Raw genomic sequence first — 26848 nt, 5'->3', positions numbered from 1 at the left:
GCAGATGGTTGAGAAAGTTAATGCAGAAGCGGGAAAAAAGGTGATTGATTGCCCCAGTGATGCGCACGGTGAGTGGCTTTCGGTTACTCGAAAAGGAAGGAAACCTGCGATTTCGAATTCAAGTCAGAACAAACAGAAAGTGATCCCACAGCAACGAGCACGTACTGAGGGCGTAAGTCATGGCGAGAAAAAAGGGGTTGAGCAACGTGTTGTTGCTTCAGCCGCCAAGCTTACTGTTGGTGGATCCATGCAATTTCAAGCAGGATCAAGCAATAATGAGCGCGCCGCTTTGGGTGGTACTCAAAATGGGAGGAAAAGATATAGAAAAGAATCTGCTATAGCTGGGGGCCCACTAACAGATTCTACTCAAGTGTTGTCACTTACACAAGGACATAACGGGAGTTTCGTTCACAAACCTAAGTTCATGGGGAATACGAAGATCCTGGAGCTTGAAGATGGCACCAAAACGGCGTTAAACCTGCAACCCAGAGGTGGGAACCGCTATGCTATGCTTGTTGATGAAGAAGATACACTAGGTCGTGATCATATTGTCCAGGAGACACTCCAAGCACTTGGGGAAGCTCCGTTTGACCCAGGTGCAACGAAACAGGATGTTGCCCCTTCAGGTAAGGACTAACACCCTCCCTGGTTCGAACCCCTCCCTTGTTGTCCATGGATAATACAAACTTCAGTATCATAGCATGGAATGTGAGAGGAGGAGCGGGTGTTCGTGGACAGAGGTGTGTCCACGACTTGATTAAATCATACCATCCATCTTTATTTGCTTTAGTTGAAACTCATTGTCGTTTTTAGTTAGTTGCTTCCTTCTGGCGTAGTGTGGGTTACAAGCTATGTGGTTGCTCGGAGGCAACGGGACATCGTGGAGGTATTTGGGTTCTTGCTTTGATGGCAAGAAACTACACTGTCCAGGTTGCAGATGTGCACTTCCAGGCTGTAACAGTGTCTATTGGAGTGGACAACAGGGCATGGCTATGTTCGGTGGTTTACGCCAGCCCAACCCCGAGTCTAAGAGAAGCTTTGTGGTCGCACTTAACGAACTTTCGCCAGCATGCGCTTAGTCCTTGGCTTGCGGTGGGTGACTTCAATGAGATCGCTTTGCCAACCGAGGTGCTTGGAGGAGACTTTAGTGAAGCTCGTGCTGCTCGTTTCCTAGCCATGGTGGAGGCTTGTGAGTTCATGGACCTAGGGGCCATTGGACCGACATTCACCTGGGAAAGGAGACTCAATGGCCGACGCACCATAGCCAAGCGTCTTGACAGGGCTCTTGGGGACATCTCTTGGCGCCACAACTTCCCCGAAGCTTATGTGGAGAATTTAGCAAGGTTTATTCTGATCACCGCCCTATACTGGTTCGTTGCCACACAGCGGTGGAGGATCACTCAGGTCGCCCCTTCCGCTTCCATGCAGCGTGGACAACGCATCCTTCTTTTGGGCCTTTGATAACAGAGACATGGAAGAAGCCGCCGCCAACCCTTGTTGGCAAACTCGAGAACATCAGAGTAGCCTCACAAGACTTCAATATGAATGTGTTTGGTAATATCACCCGACGAAAGAAAAGGGTAGAGCGTCGTCTACAGGGTCTTCAACGTGAATTGGAAGTGCGAGAGACGGAATCTCTACTTCGATTGGAAAAGAATTTGCAGGAGGAGTATGAACAAGTTCTGACCCGAGAGGAGTTAACATGGTACCAAAAATCTCGTGAAAAATGGGTTAAGTTTGGAGACCGCAACACACGATTCTTTCACACACAAATAGTGGTGCGCCGGAAAAGAAATAAGATACATGGCTTGTTTGTTGGCAATGAGTGGTGTACAGACCCAGAAGCGTTGAAGGCGGGTACCCAAACATTTTTTACTAACTTGTTTTCTTTGGATTCACAGGTGACGAGGAATCATGTCATGGAGATCCAACCTCCATCTCTTTCCGAGGATGACAGGTCTGATCTCGTCCAACCTGTCACTCTTGAGGAGGTTCGTTGTGCTGTGATGGCTATGCACCCATTTAAGGCACCAGGAGCGGATGGTTTCCAAGCGTTCTTTTATAAGAAATTCTGGAGTACTGTGGGAACGGATCTTCACGCCATGGTAGCGGATGCATTTATCAAGGGGCAAGGGGAGTCCTCACTTCTTGAGACCCTCATTGTTCTCATACCCAAGGTGGATAACCCTCTTCGCTTCAAGGACCTTCGCCCCATCAGTTTGTGTAATGTGGCGTACAAGGTTATTACAAAGGTTCTAGTGAATAGATTCAGACCTCTTCTCCATGATCTTGTAGGCCCTTTACAAGGGAGTTTCATCCCAGGCAGAGGAACAAAAGACAATATCCTCCTGGCACAAGAGGTAATGCATACCATTCATAGCTACAAGAAGAAGGGTGGCTTAGTTGCTTTGAAAATTGATTTGGAAAAAGCATATGATAGAGTCAGTTGGGACTTCCTGAGAGCAACCTTGCATGACTTTGGCTTTCCTCTGTTGTTAGTGAATCTGATTATGTGGGGTGTGCAATCAGCTTCCATCTCTATTCTGTGGAATGGCTCAAAGATGGAGTCTTTCACTCCTCAACGCGGCCTCTGACAAGGGGATCCTCTCTCCCCGTATCTCTTTGTCTTGTGTATGGAGCGGCTAGCACTTTTGATCCAGAAAAGAGTGAATGAGGGTTCTTGGCACCCTATCTGTATCACGAAGGAAGGTATTGGCATCTCTCACCTTTTCTTTGCTGATGATGTTCTGCTCTTTTGCCAGGCGAAGAAGTCTCAAATGAAGGTTGTTGCCGATACACTTAGAGACTTTTGTGATACTTCTGGTATGCGAGTTAACTTGGATAAGTCAAGAATGTTCTGTACCAAAACTATTGCTCCAACAGTCCAGGATGAGCTGTCTTCTCTTTTAGGCATCAAAAGAGCGGCTAACCTTGGGAAATATCTTGGTATCTCTCTCTTGAAAGGGAGAGTGACACGAGACCTCTTCCTCCCCATCATGGAGAAAATTAGTGCAAGGCTTGCATCATGGAAGACTCGCATGCTAAATAGAGCCGGTAAGCTTTGTCTAGCTAAGTCTGTGCTCACTTCCATTCCCGTTTATACAATGCAATCCTTATGGCTTCCCCAAACGATGTGTGACTTTATGGACAAGAAGATCCGCAGTTGCTTATGGGCGAAGAGTACGAGTGATAGAGGCTGGAGTTTGGTACCTTGGCACGCGGTCACTCAACCTAAGGAGGAGGGAGGCCTAGGGTTGAGGTCTGCGAGGTTGAATAATATTGCGATGCTAGGAACTTTGGTGGATAATTTGCTACATGATGGAACCAAGCCATGGGTTCGAGCAATCTCAGAAAAATATCTCAAAACTGATGGTGTACTACAGGGGAAGTATAGAAGTGGGGACTCTTATGTTTGGAAGAGTATTGTTAGGGCCATGGACCATGTGGGTGGCGGGTTTCAGCCTTTTCTTGGAGATGGTCTCTCTTCTGTGTGGTATGCAAACTGGCTGGGCACGGGACGTCTTTGTGACCGTGTTCCGTTCGTTAATATTGCAGACACGCACCTCAAAGTCGCTGACTTATGGCATGGAGGTGCTTGGAACTTAGCAGTGCTATACACCGTGCTACCGCCACAGATCATTGAGGAGATTGTGCGTATTCGAGTGCCTTTCACCAACTCTCACCCTGATTCTATACAATGGACACACACAGCAGATGGTAAGTACACTCCAAGTTCCGCTTAATATAGCATCAGCGCACCACCATTGGGGAACCATGGTTTATGGAGGAGGATTTGGAAGACGCAAGTACCGGAAAAGATTCGTTTCTTTCTCTGGCTGCTTGCTCATGGCGCCTTGCCCACCAATGCAAAGCGTTTTCACTGCCACCTTGCAGCCAATGCAGCATGCTCTAGATGTAATGCTGACGTTGAAGACCTTGATCACTTGTTTCGGGGTTGCCCGAACTCGAGAGACTTGTGGCACAGCTTCAGGAGGGCGCTGCCGGCCACCAATGCTACTTTGGAGTTTAGTCCTTGGCTTGCTCAGTTACTGTCTCACCGCCATGCTAGCCTGGCTATCGCGGTGTTATGGTGGTGTTGGCGATGGAGAAACCAGAGAATTTTCGCTACTCAGGACTTCACTCTGAACCAGGTGCTGCGTTTCATTCTCCGGGATGAGGCTCTCCGGCGTAATACTCTTCAGTTTTCAATGCAGAATGATCACCTGGGAAGTATGGGGACTACGACTTCTGTGACTATCTTCGTTGATGGCAGTTGGAACCCTATAGTGGGCAGAATGGGATGTGCAGCAGTAGTAAGGGACTCTCGTGGTGCTTGGTTGTCTGCAACCTCCGTAAGCTACAGCTATGGCTCAGCATTTCTTGCTGAAATTCTAGCGGTGGAATTGGGACTCCGTCATGCACTCGACATTGGGCACAAATCTGTCTCTTGTTTATCTGATTGTTCGCAGGCACTGCAAGCTTTGCACGCAGGCACCAACATAACTAGCTATTGGAACAGGGAGGAAATATGTCGCGTCCGCGACATCATAGCTACTTTACAGGATGTCAGGTTGCAACAGATTGATCGAGTCAAGAATAACACTGCGGACAAGTTAGCTCGGGAAGCTGGTCGTCTAGGTTCTCCCGTCCAAGTTTGGAAGCACCCACCTTCCTTTGTTTATGACTCTTTGTTTTTAGATGCGCGTTAGCTAGTTTTGTCTTGTTAATTTTCCTCCTGTAACCAAAAAAAAAACTTCATCGACTAACTTATCAATAAGTATTTATACCTATTAGCTAATTATTTCAAACTTATTTTGATAACTTCTTAAATAAGTTTATAATAACTAGTGCAATAACTCGTGCGTTGCACAGAATTTTATGTTAGATTTTTTAAATTAATAAATTAGTTTTCATATATATAATTTAAATTATAAATAAGTCAATCGTGTATAAGTCAACCGTATTTAATATGAAGAGAAAAATGAAATAAATAAATGAAATTGTGTTGTATATATCAAACAATTTCAAAAACTTCCTTAAACTCTACATTTACAGTACCGGTATGTTGTTTGCCCGACTCATCCAGTTAGGGATAACAATTTTCACCTGCATGTGGGGATCCCTGTGGGGATGGTCTCATTTGGGGACCCGATCTTGGGGAATTCTTTCCCGTGAGGGTGGGGGTGGGACGAAATCCCCCCCCAAACAAATTTGGGGATGGGGCTGTGAATCACCCTCCCCGCCCCATGTGCATAGGTAAAAATTCAATAATACCCTTAATAATAAAGTCAAGTAGCTAATAAAAAAAATATAAAGGATCATAAACGTAGCCAATTAGGTACTTCAAAATTTCAGTTTGAACAACATATTTTTTATGAAGATAAAGATGTTACTGAGGTAAAAAAATATGTGGTTTCTATATTTAAACATTTGTGGTCCAGGTATAAATTTATGTATTTTTTATTTTATTTTTAATGATATATTAGTGATCCCTATGAGGATCCGTGGGACCTGTGGGGAGGTGGGGTTCACCTCGCCACGGGGATAGGGAGTGGGGATGGGGACAGAGAAGGGATACGGATGGGGAGTGGAGAGGCATTCCCCGTCCCCACCCCGAGTGGGTGTTATCCTTGCATCAAGTATACAAAGTTTAAGACTCTTTTTTGAGCGTATAGTAGAGAGAGGTACATATAGTTGACCATGAGTGAAGACGGGCCTCAGAAGGAAGAGTCTAACCTGAGATAGTGTTTGTCCTTGCTTTTGTTTTTGGTCATCGCGAAGCATACTGCAATTGAAAACTGTCTTCTTCTGAATTTAATTGGAAATTTGGAATTAGAAAGGACTTGGTTCCTTCTTGAAATGTGTACTTTGTCATTAACATTTGTTTCTGTGATAATAGTTGCACCAATAGCATGTTCACCATGTTCATCCACAATTAACCCGGTTCCATTGCGTAAACCTGCTGCTTGGTCAATATTTCTCAAAAACATGATTGGAGAACCTACTTTTAATAATAGTTTGTGGTTAGGGATTCCTGAACTTTTGGTGTCGTTCAAAAATTCTATGGTAAACCACTCACCTCAGATTTCAGAATCCTCATCTGATCGCAAGGCAGAGTCGGAGCTCAAATATTCATGTTATGGTGCAACTCCCATGCCAAGCATGTAAGTGTTTATCATTTCAACTGCCTCTAGTGTAGGGGTCAATATTGCTCTATCTTGAAAGAATTGCAGGTCTCTCATTTTGTGGAAGGTCAAGATACATATATTTAATCAATTCCATTAATGGGTCGGGATTAATTGAGATGAGCAGATCTGGCGAGATTTGAACATTATACTTTCATGCTCTGAAATCAGGATTATCGTCATTTCCAATTTTAGGAATCCAATCTGCAAACTCTTTAATTTCTTTTGCTTCATCAACCATCTCAGCTGCGGTTAGACACATGTTCTTAGACAATTTAATAACTTTAAAATCCTTCCACCATGATGAAGAGTTTACAGTAACTTCCACAACTTCCGGTTTGCTTCCTCTACTTATTACAGGTAGTATTTGTCTAAAATCACCTCCAAGTATTATTTTTTTTCTCGAAAAGGTTTATGTACGTTGTCTTCATTTTTCAACCTCATTAAATCTCGGAGTGTAACGTCAAAGAGCTGCAAAACAAAACTTTTTCAACATTGGAGCTTCATCCCATATAATAAGGCTTATTTCAAGCAGAAGCTTTGCTCGTAGACTTCCCTACTTTATATTTCATATTGAGGTCTCTGTAGCATCTAATAGAATGCAAAATTTAGAATGAGTTGTTATGTCTGCTGGCAAGAGTAATGATGTTATGCCGCTGGAAGCAACATTAAAAATAATTAGTCCTCTATATCTAAGTGACGCAGATAAAGTGTTCCAAAAAAAAGTCTTTTCGGTTTCACCATAGCCATATAAAAAGTAGAAGCCTCCTGAGTTTGACAACAAAGATGTGACAACCTTATAATATATAGACTTTTGCTTAGGTGTAAGCATACTAAACAACTCTTCATATTGTACCTTTAATGCATCTTTGTCATAGTTTAGTTAATCGACAATAAATCCATTATCCAATTGCAGGACTTCATCGTATTCTGGAGATGACAAAATCATTTAATGACCTACCATTTCTTTGGAGCAACTTCTCAATTTCAATGATACATAAATTTTTCAAATCAGCATCTGTGATTCGTAGTCCAACAGTCGAGAAGGAAGATTAACTAATGTTGTGTAAGTGTATCGAATATCACTAATGATGTTCACACATTTTGCATAATTATCATGCGCAACGTGATTTTCTAAACTTTTAAATTTCATTTAAAATAAATCTCAAGAAATAATTATATTATTATAGCAACATTTCGAATCATAATAATATAACTTGAAAACCTACATACATGGATCATGACATATTTTTCTTTTATGGTGTAGAATTCCTTCTAATGAAAGAAGTCAGCATGCGTCCCAAACATTATTAGGTTTTGAGATTGAATTCATCATTAACATTCTTACAACTGTAGTAAATAACATACCCGTTATCAATTTCAATTATAAATGGTAAAAAAATTAGTTAGGGTTTGGGTCTAAAACAAAAATATTTTTAATTTGTATAAATTTCGAAAATTTCAAAATAAAAAAATCAATGATGGAAATAATTTTTTTTATCTATTTAGTAAATAAATTTTTTATTCCCGATATTGGTTTAAAATTCACATCTAATTACAAAAATATTGATTTTCAAAATAAATATGAATTTTCTCAAACAAACTTTAGCATTCATGAGGAGCATGTCGATAAAGTCAGGTTGGGAAAAACGTGTAAGTAAAACATTAGTTAATTTCAGGAGCAATCCAGGGTTAAAAAACGTGTAACTAATAAAATTCAAGTAATAAATGAAAACGTGTGGAAAAAATAAAAAAGTAAAAACAGCTGGTATCTTAATAATGTTATTAACCATTTCCACTTGAAAATACTTTGAATGTCAACATTTATGGTGAATGAATTTAAGGAAAATATTTATGGAAAATTTTTGAATGTCAACTTTGAATTTCTATCGCATTCAAAATTGAACACGTTTTTTCATCCACTGTAAAAATTTCGTGCAACACTAAATAAAAAGATACCATCATTATGTTAATGGAAACTAAGTTTATATTCAGTGTACTCATGCCCAACTGTATATTATGTTAATTTTGGAATCGATTCCTCTTTTAAAACGAAACAAACTTTTCAAATTTTGATACACCACAGCAAAAAGATTCCATAAAAAATTATAAATAATATATCTTTTGTTTCCATTCATGTTCTAAAAAAATTATAATCATTGAAGTATTACTTAATGATGATTCTTTTTTCCTTTTTTAATTTGTAACGGTTAATTAACTCAAAAAGTAACATTTATGGAAAAACTTTGAATGTCAACTTTGAATTTAACCGTTTCCACTTGAAAACAGGCTGGTATTTTATTGATTTATTAATTAATTAATTTATTGATTTATTGACTCATTAAATTCGACCAATGAAAATTGAATAATGTGGACCAATCAGACGATGTCATTTGGAAATTTAATAGCAACAACCAATAGAATCAAAACATATGGATATTAAGTTACAATGTGACCCACTTTGATGGATGGGCTTTATATATTATTAAGATTAAGATTAAGATTAAAAACATATATCTTATGGTACCATTTACGTGATAAAAATAAATACTATCCATAAAAGTATGAGAAAATAGGAGATGCACTGACAGTGTAAACTTGTTTTACACATGCACCCAATTGATTTCCGTCACATCAGCAATTTATTAATTTACTAATTAAAATTAAAAAGATTTGTAACTACTTAGTCTTATGTGGCATAATGTAATTGGACGTCAGTGTAAAACTTCTTTACACTAACAGTGCATATCCATTAATCTCTAAAAGTATTGCTTAATGATGCTTTCTTTTGACTTTTTTTAATTTGTAACGGTTAATTACAACAACAAAAAATAGAAGAAAATCATATATATCTTGCAATATTTGCATAATGATTACGTTTTTTTTCTAAAAACTTCAATTTTAAATTTTAAAATTTTGGAAAAGGGATTTTTATATTTTGTCAATTTTTCCAATTATTAAACATTTTAAATTTCAAAATATATTAATTGAATGAATTAAATGTTGACTTTATTGATTTATTGAGTCATCATTTTAGACCAATAATAATTCATCAATTTGGACCAATCATAATAAGACATTTGGAAATTTATGAGTGACAACCAATAAAATAAAAACATGTGTCATTTAAGTGACTATATGACCCACTTTGGTGGATGTGCTTTATATATTATTAACATTACTTATACAACAAACACTTAATTGTTTAATTGCTATGAGTTCTTAATTAAGTTCTTTACTCATGTAACCAAAAAATTAAGTTCTTTAGTCAAACACACCTTACACGAGCTTACTTTATTGCATATCACCTTTTTTTATCAGCCAATTTTTTTTAGGAAGGAAGTTTCATACTTTGCAGAGGTTGATCTGCACGTCCCTCGACTCTTATCAATTTGAGCTATTCTTCACATATCACATCTCATAACGTACAAGGGTTAAATGAAGTGCATGGTTTTTTTTGTCTTCCAAATTTTTTCATTGTGCAGTCCACTTTCAAGTCCAAATTCATAGAAGAAATTGGGCATGGCTCATGTGTGCCCTCAACACAATGTAAGACAAACTGGATAACACCTGAAAGTATGGATCACTCCTTTTCCACTAATCAATGTAACCCCTAAAAGAAAAATTCGGCAGTGAAAGTTTGTCTGGTAATTTGTATTCATCTTGACTTCTTTTTTTATCGCTTTGATAGCGTCTCAACCTGTTTAGCCCTCCCAATAAATGTCTGTCTTAGGGATCAAAGTTGTATTCTCACCCTTGTAATATCTAACTTGCTTACAGCTAGACCAACACCTTACATCTTGTTTGTTTATTCATCTCGACTCTAATTTTTATTGTCTGATATTATTCTGTAACTCTGGTGCCCAACAATGATGTTATAACTATTGGTTTCGGTACCGTGTAAGATTACTATTCACATAGGTAGTTTTATACATTTGTAGTGATATGTTTTTTTCTTCTGAAAACCAATACCTAAATATAATTAATCAGCCAAAATACCCATTACACAAGCCTCTTCTACTCTAAATGGGTCATTTGTACACCATCTTCCTTCTGAGAAATAAGCAGCTAAAGAAAAAGCTAAAATGCGAGCTACATTATTTGCAGCAAGATCTATCTTCAAAGTTGAAATACTACTAAAAGTGCTAGAAATAGCTAAACAGTCCTGGACGGAAGATATCTACAGTGTCAACAAAATGATTCAAGCCTCAAATCCTAATAGTAGTATTTGCTGCAAAGTCTGGCTACTCCACCAAAACTTCAGTCTGCCTTACGATTCTTTTAACTTAAGTCTTTCACGAGTAATCTCGCCTTACACCTGGGTCATGAGCTATCCTCCTCAGTGTTCAACTTGTACACCCATTTGATTTTGAGTTCTCTTTTACCTTTCGGTAACCCTACCAACTCATAAGTCTGGTTCTCATGCAAGGATTGCATTTCTTCTTGCATGGCTAATAACCACTCCTCCTTGTGGCCATCTATCAAGGCTTTAGATCCAACTCGGTACCATAGTCTTATAGCCAAGCTGAACATGATCAATATCTATCAAGCTCAGCTTGAGAGGGGCTGTAAAACTAAGTAGTTAACACTTGAGTTAGTGCTTAAGTTGGTTAATTGTTAGTACAAACAGTTTGTAGTTCATTTTTCTGTTGTAGTTCACACTGCTAGTTAGCAGTTAGTTTTCAGTTATTAGTTTCATCTTGTAACGATTTCCTATTTAATCTTCATTCATTAGAGTTGTAATCGTGTAGGTGTAGCTATATATAGCTACCACTGTTGTATCAGTTGATTAAGAAGAATAATCAGAATGACTTCTTCATGAGTTACTCATTTTTGACAATGCAGTTAGCCGTGTGAAAAGATATTTGAACATAGCATGTGTAATGAAAAATGTAGCAGTAAGCAAAAGTGCAGTTATACAACAGCATTAGCAGACTAAAATACAATCCAATCAATTAATTGTCAACCATTTTACATTAATTACAGGCTGTCAGAGACTTGATTCATCACAACTTGTTGTAGAGAATAGCTCAAATAATTTTCTGTTAAAATAAATATCTGCAGTTCTACACTGTCCCTAATTTGAGTGGTATATCCTGTATGGTGTAAGGGAAAAATCAGAAAGTGCAAGTGTTTAAGAATTTAGTAGAGGAAATCAACTAGCGAATCTGAACCTGAGCAAATGAGCATTGATATACTCACTCCATACCTGCTAGTGTATTCAAAGAAATAAAATTCCATTAGGTCTAGATACATAGGGCGAGCCTCGACACAGCGGTAAGGTTGCTGCCAAGTGACTTTGCGGTCACAGGTTAGAACCATGGAATTGGCTTCTAGCAAACATGAAAGGTAAGACTTCCTACAATAGATCCACAATGCAGGAGCTTTATAGCACCAGCTTTTCCCTTTTAGGTCCAGATACAAACAACCCCATTCTTGTCAGCTGAAGCTAGAGGTTTTCCAAGGCCACTCCAAGCACAACACAGGACAGAAGAAGCATGCTCCTTCAGAGTGCTAACTATATCAACTGTAGATGTTGACCAAACATAGACAGATCCATCAGAAGATCCAGAAGAAACATGTTTATCATCAGGACTAATACAAGAGCGACTCCAATTAGAAGCCACTCTATTTCCAGTGCCTCTTAGTGTGCCACTAACTTCCAGAGATCGCACATCAAACAAATTGTGCAAATTGTCCCTTCCACTAGTCAATACAACATTTCCATTGCGAGAAAGAGAAACTGATGTAATAGCAAGTGAGTGTGCCCCAACCTGGCTGAGTAGTTTTCCAGTTTTAATATCCCACAATCGAAGATTTCCATCAACATGCCCAGAAAATATGGTCTGTCCATCCATGCTGAAGCAAAGCGCATTGCAGTTGCTGTGAAAGATGATTGTGTTAATGCAATAGCCTTTCAGCAAGTCCCAAACTTTTATAGTCCGATCATAAGCTGCGCTGACAACTTGCCGGCTTGAAATCTTGCTGACATCGACAGCACAGACTTTATCTTTGTGGCCGGTAAGGGTGTGACGGACTCGACCTGAGTTGAGATCCCATGCATATAAATTGTTTGAGCTGCTTGCAGCAATAACAGATTGATTATCATGGGTGATTGTGAGATCTAATACAGAACCTAAGCAGCCATGTAGAGTGGAACTTAAGGATCCTGTATTTGTGTCCCATATTTTAAGTAATCGATCCTGTCCCCCGGTAATCAATTTACTAGAATTTGACTCAAACAATAAGGAAGCACAACCACCTTCATGTGCCTGGAGTCTGTATTTGCATGTAGAAGGGACGGTTGTCTCAGAAAAGAAGTCAGCACCTTCTTCACTTTGGCGAACTATGCCGTCTACCTGCTGTCTTGCAAGTTTTTCTAAACCACTGGCCTTTAGCCGCTTGATCATGTCATCGTACAATTGGTTAACCTTGATTGATAGGAAATACTTTAGTTGAATTAGCAATACAACTCAATACAAGGACACATTTAGAATCCTAGCAGCTACTTAGATTAATAGAATCACAGTTTTATGTAAATGCTACATGTGAGAAACTTAAGTTACTCTGTAATACCTATTTTACACAATGATTCAACTCTATCACATACAGTTCAAATTTCAATCAATCAGGAAACAAGTTCAAACTAGATGCAATATTAGTCTTCTATAGCATAGTCAAGTAACAGACATCAATATCAAATTAGCAGTGCCTGAAATAAATTATAATCCAATAAGCTATATCCTACCCATTCTCACAAAAATATGTACCTAATTTCAAAAGTTCATACGGTGAATGATAATATAATGTACCTCATTTAAGCGCTCAGCATCCTTCATTTTTTCTAACATGAAGCGATCCACCAATGTCTTATTTTCAGCTTCAGCATTCTTGGCTCTAATAGTAATCTGCTCCAATTGTGCTTTAAGTTCCGCGTTCTCGCTAATAATCAATTCAAGAGCTTTCGTTTTTTCTTCTAAATCCATTTTTAAATGAGAGCAATCATCCCTGGAGTTGCAAATCATAAGCAGCACATGAGACTAAGAAAAATAGTTCATGAGATTTAAAATTAAAGCATAAAGGGGAATTTTAAGCAACCTCACTTCAGCCAACTCCTTTTGTAGATCAACCATTGCAGTTTCTTTCTCTTGAATCAAAGATTTCAACGCTCTGGATTCAGCTATTTCGACAACTAGCTGCTCAGATACTCGAGATTGAGCTTTGTAGCATTGTTGAAGTTCCACTTCCAGACTCTCTGCTTTCTCTTTCCATTCAGAGCCCTTCAAGCACACAAATACAACATTTAACTCAGGAAAACATTTGAATCATTACTTACACACCATGATCAAAAAACCAACAATTAATGCTAACAAGTAACAACAATAAGCAGCACCCAAAATTATTATAACACAGGACACAACAGTAGTAGTAGTGAGAAATATGTTGACAGGAGGGTTGTTAATGGCGGATAGTGTAGTGTAGCGGCAAGCCCAAAAAACCGCTATTTCAAGCGCTATAGCGGCAAATAGCGGTGAATCCTCAGGGTGCTACGCTATAGGCTATTGCGCCGCTATAGCACGCTATTAACAAGCCTGGTTGACACAAGAACTATTCTACTGCAATCAAAGTTCCAATGGCATTTATAAGAAAGAATTAGGGATTGCAAAAAGGGTCTTAAAATTTTTTAAGCTAAATACCCATTATGATCAAATTGATAACAAAACATGAATGATATGACAGAAATGGGACCTGGGAAGCGATAGGTCCAGAAAGAGCAGCGAATGCAAGCGCATGAGCTCCTTCTTCGTTCAAATGGCGCTTCCGCAACGCCCTCAAAGCCTGCTTGATAGCATCATTCGCAATTTCTTCCTTTGATTTGCAAGGATTCTCCATGTCTCAAATTCAATCCAATCCAATCACCAAACCGCCAGTATCACCGGCTTGGTTGCCAGGAAAATAAAATTCAAAGGGTGCCCAGAAATTTTCCACCATCAAAGATCAAAACTTTGAACAATCAATTGATTTCAATCAATCTTTTGGATGTTGCGAGTTTGACTTTCACAGCAAAATAAGTAGTAAGTAGTAACATCACAACCATGAACAACAAAAACATTAACAACAACATGAGTTATAGTATTTACATATTGAGGAAGCAGGATTGAGTGCGAAACATGAGGCTTTACTTCAATCTCACGACAGGGGCATTTTCAAATTCCGATCGATGAAAGCTAGGACTTTTTCCTCTTGCTTTGATTTTTATGAGTTAAAAACAACTCAACTCTCTCATCAAATTAATCTGCTTTGTTTTGTATGAGTTAAAAACAATTCCATCGTTTTTTATTTTATATTTACCCAAAACTCAAAAATAAAAGAATTAGGTTGCGATTAGAATAATTCAGTAAAGTAGCTAAATTGTCATCGAATTATAGGTCGCTTATAAAAAAAATCGAATTATAGCTTAAGTGGTAAGAGTTAAAAACATATGAGTTGGGAAGATAGGCAGGGCCGACCCGACATTAAATAAGGTATAAAGCAAACTTTAAAGTGATACATTTTTAGCTTAGTATTAATCTTTGGTTTTTTGAGGCATTTTTTACTTAAAAGAAATTGAGGCCATTAAAAAAAAATTGGAGGCCTATAGCTCTTGCTTGGATGGCTTTACCCCTGACCCGACCCTGAGGGTAGGTCCAGAGATCGATCCTTAGAGCGTGTAATTAATCTTTCCGATGTAAAAAAAAAAGTATAGGAGCTAAATTAAAAAATATTGAATTATGTTTTTATCTTCACTATATGATTATTTTTGAATAATAATAATAATAACAATGAAATTTGAACCTCCTCAACCCAATTTTAGTGCTTTTCTATATAAACTTTTAGTTAAGTTCTTTTTTTGCATAATTTTTTTTTTGAAGAAATGAAACATAAAAACAAAAAGACAGCTAAATAGGAATAGCACAACAATTTCAGTCCGATGCAAGCAGCTTAGCTAAGCCGAGGGCAAAGACCAATGTCGGAGACCAAACTGAAAGCGCATTCCAACGAAGTTCGTCTGTCAGCACACATATTAGCCTCATGAGAGCATACTGGAAGCAAACACGTCACAGACAAGTAGAGATATCAACAATCTCCACTAACAAAGCTATTAAATGGGATCCGGGAGGAGAAGATTTTATCTACTATGCTAGTGTCCAACCTTGAACACAAGGTTGATTTTTGGGGAAGTATTGTTAGGATCAAACTATTACCGGTTTAGGTTTATTTTATTTTATCTTTTAAGTTTTAGATTCTTTCTTAAGCAATCTTTTATTTTAAGGTTGGGTTATCTTTTAGATTAAGTTTATATTTTATTTTAGGAATTATCTTTTATTTTAGTAATTAATCTTTATTTCTTAGGGTTTTTTTAGGGGTATTTCTTAGGAGTCTATTATAAATAAGACCTCTCTCAATAGGTTAGAGTATGTTTTTTGGGAAATATTAAGTTGGTAGGGAACCAACTAAAAAGTACCAAAAAAATTATCTCTTCTCCTCTTCCTTTATATCGATTGGCTGTCAGGATTTTCCAATCCTAACACATACATTAATTTGGGACTTAATTTCCCAGCATTTTGGTAACCTTAGTAATGGAACAAGTGATGCAAATTTGCTTCTTTGGCAAAATTAAGTCGAAATGAAACCCTGTAAACAAGTAATGTAGGAAAAGAAGTTGAAAGAAGAACACGCGGGGATAGGAAATGCAAGGAAAAAAAAATAAAGATATCCGATTCTATGAATTTTAATCAATCATAGTAATGGCCATCTTTGACATGAGGTTCATTTACTTTCTTGAGACTAAAACAAGGTTAGGGTCACATCAATTGGAAATAATAAATAAAAACCAAGAATATTAGTCTGAACGGAACATATCCAATTTCAAACTAACATTGTAATGAAAGTACGAAACTGCAAGAGCAATATATGCATTCTGCAAACCATTAACCATAAGTTAAACGCATTGTAAGTAACTCGTATCTTTGTATCTTTCCTTCCCATGTATCAAACCCAGTTCCAATACTGCACATCCTTCAAGAGGTTCAGCTAGCTCGAATTCTGTCCAGCCAATCAATGCTCTTCCGAGGCCTCTCAAACTGAACATCAACACTTCTCCTAGATTTATCTTGGAACTCAATGCTTCTGGATTTATCACTATACTCCACGCTTCTTCGCGACCTCTCCGTTTGGTCAAATTGGACTCTTAACTTCTCTAATTTTTCGGCATTGTTGAATTTGTATTCATGAAATTTCAGTTTCTCTATCCTCTCGGTGCTTTTCCTTGGTTTGTCCCTCTTTTCAGTACTCTTCCTAGGTGTTTCAAAGCAATCAGTGCTTCCTCTGGATTGTTCAACTCTATCTACGCTTCTCCTAAAACTCACTCTTTGGGATGGTGACTTTTCTACTGTTGATATGAATTTTCTGAGATGTCGAAGGTATTCTGGATAGAGCTCCAAATTACAGTGGTTTCCTCCTTTGATCCATAAAGGTTCATATTTCTGTTGACATAGCTCCCATAACTGCTTACCATGAGAGCAATCAACAACCTCATCAGCAGTACCCTGAAGAAGGTATATATGGGAACGATGGCAAATTAGTAGAGCTATATGAATTATGAAAACGCTTTGCACCCAAAAAAATAGCTACTGAAAAGCAATATTTACTAAGCCATGTTAAAATATTCACAAGAATTCAATTTTGAAAAAGTTGATATCAGCAACAATGGCTGATAATCAGCCACGACACACAGACTCATACTTCTTGTGTTACCTTACCTAGCTCATGCTATGAAAAAAATTATCCATTTATCAACCATATCATGATTTTCATCACAAATGACAGCACTAAAAATGCAGATATTAAATAACAATATGGAGGTTGTTTGTGCAAAATAGATTCTATTTATCACTTTGATCTCCAAAATGTGCATTGAATTAATTACGACAACCATTACAGAAATTGTTCACTGGATACCAGTTATAGGTTTACAACAACCACAAATGACAAAATAATAGTGGTAAATCCAGCACAACAAAGAGGAATACTTACATGAATTACTAGCACTGGACACTTCACCAATGGAATTTTATCAATGTTCTGCACAACAATAACATAGAACTAAGTTCAGGTCATAAGCTCATATACATAATTCTGAAATTAAATAACATTTAACATATATGACAATGAAAAATCTAACCTTATAAATGTCAAACCAGTAAGACCTTTTTACAGGGTACATGACTCTCAACCCTGATAGTATAGGACTATGGAGAACAACAGCCCTAAGTCGGGGTAACCGGGCAGCAAGATCTAAAGTAGGACCACTTCCAACAGATTGACCGTAAAGGATTATGTCTTCCTGTTTGGCACCATAGTTCTCTTCAAGATACTTATATACAGCTTCAATGTCAGCGTAAGTATTATGCTCACTTGGCTGCAAAAAATATTCATATAAGTTTTTCATGATATTTCTGCCTGCTAAGAACAAAAGAATTGAATAAACCAGAAAGAATTGTACAGAGCAGTTACCTTCCCTGATGACTGTCCATAGCCAGAGTAATCGTATCTGCATACATGGAAACAAGATGCTTGAAAAAATCATTGACATCAAACTTAAGAACTTTTTCTTTAAAACAACACAACACAACAATCATATGATTGATAAGCAAGAGGACTTCAAGTATCTTCTATGATTTTCACTATCGTGTGGTCCTTTAGATTAAATCTAAAATATGAGGGTAAAAGTACAGTCTAAATAATGATTGGTAATCTTGCAACCATGTAATTGTGCCTAAATTAAATTTTTCTAATGCATATTAGCCCGTAAAAAAAAAACATCTGAGAGAGAAAATAAGACTGAAGTTAGGGGGCAAGATGTAAACATGATATAGTGGCATCTGAACTCTAAATGTTTGGATGCACCTCTTTAGTATATCAAGGTGTTGGTAATCCACCAAAATTTACTATTTCATCTTTCACTGGGCATTTAAGGTGTTACTGTAAGCCCAAAATTGAATGTATCTATCCGACTGTTTATGAAGTTGAAGTCAAGTGCTTGATGATGGGGCAATCTGTGAAGTTTAGAAGCTTTCAATACCGATTATAAAAGCAGAATGGTTTCTTAATATAAGAGCTAAACCATAAGCTCTGGTCACACTGCAGACCAAAAATCCATAAGCACTTCTCTGCAGAACAAAATCCTGTCATTGAGTTTAACCTGATGTTATGTATCAATTACTGGAACGAACTGCGCGTTATTTTACCAACTTGATGCTCTCATTTCCTTCCTTTTAATAGTAATTTACTAGTGTTTCCTGAGGTTTCTGTTTAGTGTTTAGGAGAAAAGACAAACCTATCCAAGAGTAAGAGAAAGAAAAAGGGTTAAGCTGTGTTGTCCTGCAATTGAAACATCCTAAAATGTAAATGGCCACTTCAAATCCCTCACAACTAGTTAAATTCCATCTTCAATATAATCATATTTAATGATATGCTGAGCATATTGCAAAAATGAAAATGATGGAATACTAAACTCCCACCTTCAAATCATTATCTTCTAATCGCGTAAGAACCACACAAAATAAATACATGGCTCAAAAGCCTTCATATCATAAATTTAGCACCCCCTTGATGACCAAACAAGACCCCATCTTTGACAAATCAAATCTAACAAAGCTAGTGAAAATAAGAAAATTCCTGATCCCAACATTCCCATCAACATCAGAACCCAGTAAATCCTAGCCAAACAGGACAGTTGAGATTCCTACAGGACTAAGTCAAAACCATACACAAAAATCAACAACCAAATTCAACTAAAAACTCAAACACACACAAAATAGTAATTCAATAAAATTCAAAATTTTTTTTGAAAAAAAAGTAAAAAGGTGGAAATTTGAAATACCCCATGAGATTAACACGCAAGTGGATGCTGAGCTCAACGAAGAGCTCGTACATCTGGCCAATGTCAGCGGCATTTCCATGGGAGTAAAGGATGGTTGATTTGGCCATCGGGTGGCGAACATAGACGGCGACGATCTCGGTGCCGCGGCGGTTGGGGAACTTGAGAACTTCGACGTTTTCACGGTGCGGGAACGCGTCCATGAGCAACAGCTCCGTTGCTTCTTCCTTCACGAGCTTGTACGACGGCGGGTTCGGAGGGAAGAAGGCCAATTTTGCAGCCATGGATGAGGTAACTCCACCCATTTCTCTCTCTCACACACACACTTCACCTTTCTTCTTCTTCTTCTGAACTCACTCACTCACTTCACATTCCCTCTTCTATCTGTGGCGGTGCTTGTGCTTCTTTTTTGTTTTTCTATGGATGATGCTGCTCTTGCATTTCAAGTGTGGAGGGGTTTTATTTTCTTACAATTTTATTTTATTTATTTAATATTTTAATTTTTTTTCCCTAATATCCCCACGGCGCCGGCAACCATTAGGCTAATTTTCAAGGCTCTGAGATCCCATTAAATCGATAGGCTTCTCTCAATAAATGTTTCTCAACACAGAACTATATATTTAAAGAGTTCAACTATTTATCAATCAGTTGTACTACACCTTATTAATAATTTTTTATTTATTGAGCAACTCCTTATTATTCGCATTCACATCTATCAGTATTAATTAGTTGTCTGTTTCTTATTTCCACGTGCTGTCCTCTTGGCCTCAAGTTTTCTTTTCTCCTCACACAGCCACTGGTGTCTGTTTTTATATACGACAAAAAGTATTAAATGCTAAATAAATAGTATTAAATCGTTTTTATTACTAAATGATTTCAATAATATTAAATGGTTTACATTTTTTCTAAAAAATTCAGCATTTTACTCTCTCAACTAATGTATTGTAAGACTAATGTGTTTTTTCATTTGTAAGAGATGGAAATCAAACCTTTAACTATATGCTTAAGGAATAAAATGTTAAAATATCATACCAACGACCCATTTTATTAAGTTTAGCATTATTTTGAAAATGGTAATTTTTTTAAAGGATTTGAAATGATATTCAAATCTTACATAAAAAAAAAGTTATTCAAAAATCTTGGTTTTAATGAATCTCTATGAATAAATAAAAAGTATTACTGATATTGTTATTTGTTTCAGTGATCCTGTTGAATGTGATTAGGGTGATTGTTAATTATTTGTAGGAGTGGAGAGCATAGAGGCAAGCCAATGAGTAAAGGGCAGGAGGGGGTGGAGTAAAAGACACATAAAAGTGCAGAGTATCAATTAGTTAAATGATTTCATGGAGCAATAACAGGTTGTCCCATGTTGATGTCAAACAACTCAGGCCTGCTTCATCACCATGATTTCCCATCTAAGGAACGAGAATCCCTTTCGGCATTGTGTGTTTTTGTTGGACCAATGGGACCTCAAAATTGACACGGGTGCAGGAATGTCCTGTGTAAAGCACAGTGGGGTGTGTTTAATGTGCCATGTTACTTAACTATGAATTCATCATCATAGAACTTTCTCTCCTTTTGTTTAATTAGATTAGGGAGAATCTTTGTTGGGGAATTTTTGAACAAAGAACCTCGTTTTGGGTAATCCAGGCCCATCAACGGCTCCAATTGTCTTCAGTCTCAGAATCCCAAGCCGCAAGGTTCGCAGGTGGGGCCCAATTTGCTAGAAATAATGCTTTCTGTTCTATTATGCCATGTTTAGGCTGTCAACTCACGGTTCCCACAGGACATACAACCATGAAGGATAAAAAAAAACTAAGGCCGTAGAGCATCTTTATATATCATATTCACTAATGCGTCTACACTTCATTTTATATTATTTTTTACAATTTTTTATAATGTCACATTATCTAAACCATTTTACTAATTTTTTACTTCAACTCAACAACTCTTAGTTTCTCTAGTTGACCCTACAATCAACATCAAACCACTTTTACTTCAATATAATAATAATAACTTTTTTATTTTTTGTGCACAATTTGAAGAGACAGTGTGTGTGGCTGTAGACACTAATTTTTGACAGCATGGAGATCTCATTTACTCCAATGGTGTGAGACACTCATCTTCAAGTGTCTTAGGCAAGAGACACTCTAATTGGAGATGCTCTTAGAGCATTTACATTCATCATATTCACTAAAATATCTACACTTCATTTTTTATAATTCCTCATATGTCACATCATCTACACCACTTTACTAACTCTTAAAAGTTTCTATAGTGGATCTCACCATCAACATCACATTTGTATATTTTAGTATTTATCTCCATTTTAATTACTAATTATATTAATTGTGTGCTTGTAATAAATACAAGCTCATTTTTCAAGTGTAGTATAGAGTATCTATTCCCACATACTCATCTTTGTCATGTTGGAATTGAATATGTACTCCAATGGTAATAGATACCCATATCCATAGTATATACATTCAGGAAAAGATCTCAGTCCAGTCATCGCATATGTGACATCTACTGATTGGTTAATATCATGAAAAATCATACATGACACTCAATCCTTCATTCTTCTTATCCTACACCTTTCTCCTTATCCTTCACTCATCTCTCCTTAATCTCATTTATTCTAAACGCGTTTTTCCCCTCTCTCATCAGTGTAGCCTCCTCTGTCGTTTCACCCCTGCAATTCATCTCTTCATCGCATACGTGGCATCTACTGATTGGTTAATATCATGAAAAATCATACATGGCACTAAATCCTTCATTCTTCTTATCCTACACCTTTCTTCTTATCCTTTACTCATCTCTCCTTAATCTCATTTATTATAAACGTGTTTTTCCCCTCTCTCATCAGTGTAGCCTCCTCTGCCGTTTCACCCCTGCAATTCATCTCTTCCAGAATTTCATCACCGTCTGCGATTTACAGATTCATAAGCCCTTGAATCGAAACCTAAAGGGCTTCCAGATTTCCCTTTTTTCCCCTCTCATCCATATTCTAACCATTCTTCGCTTCAATCGCATCTCTCATAGCCTACTCTGATGCAAACATCGCATATCCACCCTCGACCTTCCAGTCTCACGATCATTGATTTCATCCCCTAGACCTTCCAATTCCTTCGACCTTTAATCGCATCTCTCATGGTTGTTCTCTCAATGGCATCTCTCATACTGCTTACAAGAATAATTTAGGGCATTTCATCAGGTACGAATTTTATGCTCATTGGTTTCATCTCTTCTACAATATTTCTTTTGCTGCTCTATAGTTTCATGATGGTTTCAACATTATTCGTTGGATTTTACATCATAAATTCGTTTAAGAAATTGATTTAAAAATACAAAATTAGAAGGAGAAGAAGACTCGCGTGTTGAAATCTTCAACATCCAATTAATTAATGCATATCATTAAATTAAATTTGAGCACTGAAAATTCTCCCAAAAATTGAACAAGTTAAAGTGTGGAATTATTGTTTGATTTTGGCATGATTTGCAGGTTCCTTGCATCACCACCTGATTTGATTTCGGATGCAACCAGATACATACATACATAGACAAATACCACCAACATGTAGCAAAGTCAATGGCGAAGTACCCAAAACCCAACACCGATTAGCCTCTATTTTCTGCTGCAGTTTTGACTTGAACCCCATCACCGGTACTCCAAAGGTAAGTTTGTTAAGGGAAAATCTATCAGAGTATTAAGCTTGCCTACACTCTGATATACATTCATTCGGTTTATTTTAGGGACCATTTGATTTTGTAGTAGCAGCTCTTGCAAAGTTTGTTGATTCAGAACCTAAAGGTTTTCATCCACCCCGAGGAAGACATATCTTGGCTGGGTTTTACGTTCTCATTCCCAGTGAAGCAAACAAAGCAAGTGCACCTGGGAATCTAATAAGGTGGACTGAGGGTTCCCATATGAAGATACAATAATTCTCTTTACCTTGATTCTGTTATATTCAATTGCTATTGTTGGTTATAAGCCATGAAACGGTTAATATCAAGAGGCACAACATTCCTTTGGTTCTTTGTAGGGTCAGTTCCTCAAAATTCATAATACATGTTAGGAAATTATTTTAGAGCCTCCATTGGGATGTGTTTGAAACTGAAGATGCTACATAGATAAGTTTTATCAATTTGTTGGGTAGTTCAATTTCCAGTCTACACTCCACTTGAAATTTCAATTGCTATATAGTTAAGATATCCTTAATTTTTTGTTTTATTTACTTTTGGTTTATTTATATAATGAGTGAGTTTATTACTTAAATGTCTTACTGGCTCTTCACTACAATTAGTGATGGACTAGATTCCCCTTATACTATTTAAAGGGTACTCATATGCACTGATCATGCTCTATTGGAATTAATTCATATGACATTTTAGAAAACTTATGTTTAGGATTTTAACCAATCTCTCTATCTTGACATCAGACATGAGCTTTTGGGTCCTCCCAAATTTTATTTTCCCAATTATGCCTTCTGCGATATCAAAAATTGCAGCAAGGAGCTTTTGGGATATTGATAAAGATTACAGGTGAGTAACATTTTTGGTGCTATCTCTTTTGCGTCTTCTCCTTTCTGCTGCCTATTTTCTTGCATCTTTTTTGTTTACATGCATAAATTAGATTTTAAGAGTCTCAAGTTTCATCGAGGGATAACTAAAAACCAAAGGAAGTTTTGTACTGTCATTTACTTTCATTTGATAGAGATTAATGTGCTTGAGAAGGTAGTTTATTAATATGATAAATATATAAGTAGCTAATATGCTAACTGTACCGAACATCATACAACAACACCATCTTATCAGTGAAGATATTTTCTTCTATACGGTGTAGATATTTCAACTATGGTCATATGTCTAAACAGTATTAGTAAATCAATTAGCAAAAATCATTCAATGGTTTGGCCTACGAAAAGCAAAGAAATAGTTTAACCAGGGTTAGTTTAACCAGGGAAAAGCAAAGATGGTTTGTTACTATAATACAGTGGGCTCAAAGGAAGGTATAAGTTCATCAGGGAATTATAATGCTCCTGCTATGCATTTTAGTTTTTGCAAGTGGTGAGTGTTAACTTTATGAATGAATGTGCAGGTTGGGCACCGCAGTCTTTTGTATCATCCAGGAAGAGCCGAGCTGAAGTCAAAGAGCAGAACATATTGAATTTTCTAGCAGAACATACTATACCTTTTTTAGATTTTGAGGCATTATAAATACCCTCTTAGAATGACAAAAGTTAGTAAAAGCGCATAACAAATTGGACATTTAAGTTCATTTACAACAACCTATTCCCTTCTCTATGACCAATTTTGCTGATAGGAAAAATAACCATTGCAGCAAAAACTGGCACAAATGTGTAAGACCCAAGTTTTTAAGCTTAGAATAAGTGGAAGAGATTTCCATTAGGCTTGACGTATCGGGAAGGAAAAACCTGAACAAGAGTTTATCGGAAGAAATAAATTTATGAAGGAGAAAGTTCAGGAAAAGTCAAAGGATTGTATCGAAGTTGATTTAAGTTATAGCACGACTAATATTCGTTTTAAAACCTAGGACAAGAACCTTAGGAAATCAAACTATGTTCCACCCTTGGAACACTGTAGGAATTTATTCCAAAAATCTTCAGAGAAATGTTAGAACTTCTCTTTTTCCATATATCACAATCGTTTCGAGGCGAAACTCTAGAATCTACGAACGTCCGATTCCAATCATCGGAAGTTTGCCGAAACCGAAACCCTGGTATTTCAAAACCCTAGAATCAACCGACAATGAAGAATTTTTCTATTCAGAGCTTCAAATGAAGATTCCACACGCGTACACCCATTTTTCTTGATGATTTCAATCTTTCTTCAGAAGGAAGTTTTCTATTCCGACATTCAATGCAAAAAGTAACTTATCGGGTAAAATAGTTTTACACCGACTTTGCATTAGTCACCTAAAATACCAGGAAACCTCTTTTGAGTTTTGGATTTATGTCGCCAAAACCTATCTTAGAATTCACGGAGAATGAAGCCGGAAAAATCGGAATCGCGAAACTTTCATTTTCCCGCGTTTTTCCATCCTCTATATAGCAAGCCTCGAAAACCAAAAATCATGCTGATATTTCTTTGAAGAATTAGAAGATTCAGCGGGGTGAATATCGTGTCTAAAATACGTTGGAATCAGTAGGAAGAATCGGAAATCACTCTCATATTTTTATCGTAACTCTATGAGCTAAATCCTCCGATATCTAAACAAAACTGTACCGGTTTACTAAATATCTATTCAACCTTATCCAATCTTTGATAAATATTTGTTCATACTTATCCAATCTTTGATAAATATCTGTTCATACTTATCCAATCTTGATAAATATCTATTCATACTTATCCTATCCTTAATAAATATCTTCCATTTCATTCCCTATAAATATGTGAAGCTTGAAACAAAAACCTCACAAACACACACACACAACCCGCGGCTTGGAGAGAAGAAGGAGGAGGAGAGCTTTTCTTCATTTCTTGCTTGATCGTTGATTCAACAGTTGCTACTTGAAGGTATCGAGGTATAGTCGCTAATCCTTACTTCTGATCGTCGTTTCCATAGCTTTTCTCTATGCTTTTCTGTGCTCTAAGTTTTGAGGTTTTTGCAAAACTATCCAAATACCTTCATCTTTCTATCTAAACTAATTCCCTGCGTGCCCCTGAGCATGTTTAGCGGATTACATTTTGCCGATTCTCGCCGAATTGCTGCCGAGTTTCAATTCTGCTCATAATACCCATTTTTGGCTAAAGTTCCAACCTTTGGGCTTAAAACCCTCGACTGAGCTTAGCGTTAGTAAGATTAGTCGTCATAATCGTCGTTAGTATCAACCCCATCGAATTTGTTTTTCGAAATTCTGATTTTGAAATTCTGAGCTGAAAATAATGACCAAAATACCTCTGTGATAGTTTTCGATCCGATAATTTTTCCGAGTTTAGATTAACCTTAGTTACGACTAATGAAAGCATAGGAACCAAGTTTGATCGAAGAAAAATCGAGCCCCATAATTATCAAAAGTGGCCGAGAGCTACCCTAGGAGGAGGAAGAAAATTTCTTTTTCAAAAACTTGTCCTTTCGCGCTAGATTATCGTACCTCGGAGTATATGCTACTTCGTGTAACCTTAGTGAGTATTGATTGTTGAGTTTCGGTTAGATTCTGAGGGAATTCTGTGGTTTTTACTCTAAAGGTTATTTTGAGGAATTTCCTGAAGAACAAGGAGCTGATTGTGAAGGAGCGTTTGAAGAGAACTCTGGAAATTGGCTAAGGTGAGGGCTTCTCACTGAACTATTAGCTAATGTTTTAGGTGTCGACGAATTCGACTTGATTTATGTGTTATGCACTTAATGGCTAAATGTCTGAAATGATTTCTAAGGCTTCGGCCAAGCTTGTTGATTTCATGATGCCTTGATATTGTGTGTTAAATGATTCACATGTTATGTGCTAAATGGTTAAATTAGGATGTGTGATATCTGCTCTATATGCTAAGTGCTACATGGTTAATCTAGGATGTGTTAATATATGTGCTATGATTGTTGGATTGTGCTGACTTAACTATGCTATTGCACCTATATCTGTTATGCTTCAGAGTGAGGATAACGGGCATGTCATGCCGATTTTATTTTGAGATTTTGGGGGAAGTTTGATGGGACGGACTGAGGTTCATACCCTATTATTGTTTTATGGATCAAGACCTTCTCTAAGGAAAATGAGTTTGAAAA

General features: G+C 37.2%; 4 protein-coding genes across 8 annotated transcripts; 2 read left to right on the top strand and 2 right to left on the bottom strand.

Annotated features, from left to right (window-relative positions):
* Positions 1-906: 906 nt before the first annotated feature.
* Positions 907-1461, top strand: LOC130738291 (uncharacterized). Its single transcript, XM_057590268.1, has one exon. It carries the CDS (start codon positions 907-909, stop codon positions 1459-1461), a length of 555 nt encoding a protein of 184 aa, XP_057446251.1.
* Positions 1462-2633: 1172 nt separating this feature from the next.
* On the top strand, positions 2634-6168 carry LOC130738288 (uncharacterized). Its single transcript, XM_057590256.1, has 5 exons — positions 2634-3717; positions 3895-4704; positions 5381-5441; positions 5487-5617; positions 5900-6168. Exons 1-5 carry the CDS (start codon positions 2634-2636, stop codon positions 6166-6168), a joined length of 2355 nt encoding a protein of 784 aa, XP_057446239.1.
* Positions 6169-11121: 4953 nt separating this feature from the next.
* Positions 11122-14482, bottom strand: LOC130728104 (autophagy-related protein 16-like). Of its 4 annotated transcripts, none has more exons than XR_009015579.1 (5): positions 13935-14475; positions 13284-13465; positions 12998-13193; positions 11395-12634; positions 11122-11281 (listed from the first exon to the last, which is right to left on the bottom strand). XR_009015579.1 is itself a non-coding variant. In XM_057579458.1 (5 exons), exons 2-5 carry the CDS (start codon positions 14076-14078, stop codon positions 11594-11596), a joined length of 1563 nt encoding a protein of 520 aa, XP_057435441.1. In that variant the 5' UTR covers positions 14079-14240; positions 14327-14482; the 3' UTR covers positions 11122-11593. The 4 variants fall into 4 exon arrangements, 3 of the variants coding, with proteins under 3 accessions (XP_057435441.1, XP_057435433.1, XP_057435453.1); XM_057579458.1 differs by having other exon boundaries at positions 11122-12634; positions 13935-14240; positions 14327-14482; XM_057579450.1 differs by having other exon boundaries at positions 11122-12634.
* A 1435-nt stretch (positions 14483-15917) lies between these two features.
* LOC130728079 (uncharacterized) lies at positions 15918-19660 on the bottom strand. Of its 2 annotated transcripts, none has more exons than XM_057579422.1 (5): positions 19111-19660; positions 17742-17778; positions 17410-17646; positions 17262-17309; positions 15918-16774 (listed from the first exon to the last, which is right to left on the bottom strand). In XM_057579422.1, the coding sequence occupies exons 1-5, from the start codon at positions 19410-19412 to the stop codon at positions 16256-16258; spliced, it is 1143 nt and encodes a 380-aa protein (XP_057435405.1). In that variant the 5' UTR covers positions 19413-19660; the 3' UTR covers positions 15918-16255. The 2 variants fall into 2 exon arrangements, with proteins under 2 accessions (XP_057435405.1, XP_057435413.1); XM_057579430.1 differs by lacking the exon at positions 19111-19660 and adding an exon at positions 18310-19071.
* Positions 19661-26848: the final 7188 nt, after the last annotated feature.

The sequence above is a fragment of the Lotus japonicus genome, chromosome 1 (genome assembly GCF_012489685.1).
Source record: "Lotus japonicus ecotype B-129 chromosome 1, LjGifu_v1.2".
NCBI lineage: Eukaryota > Viridiplantae > Streptophyta > Magnoliopsida > Fabales > Fabaceae > Lotus > Lotus japonicus.
This window is presented reverse-complemented; position numbering and strand designations above follow the sequence as displayed.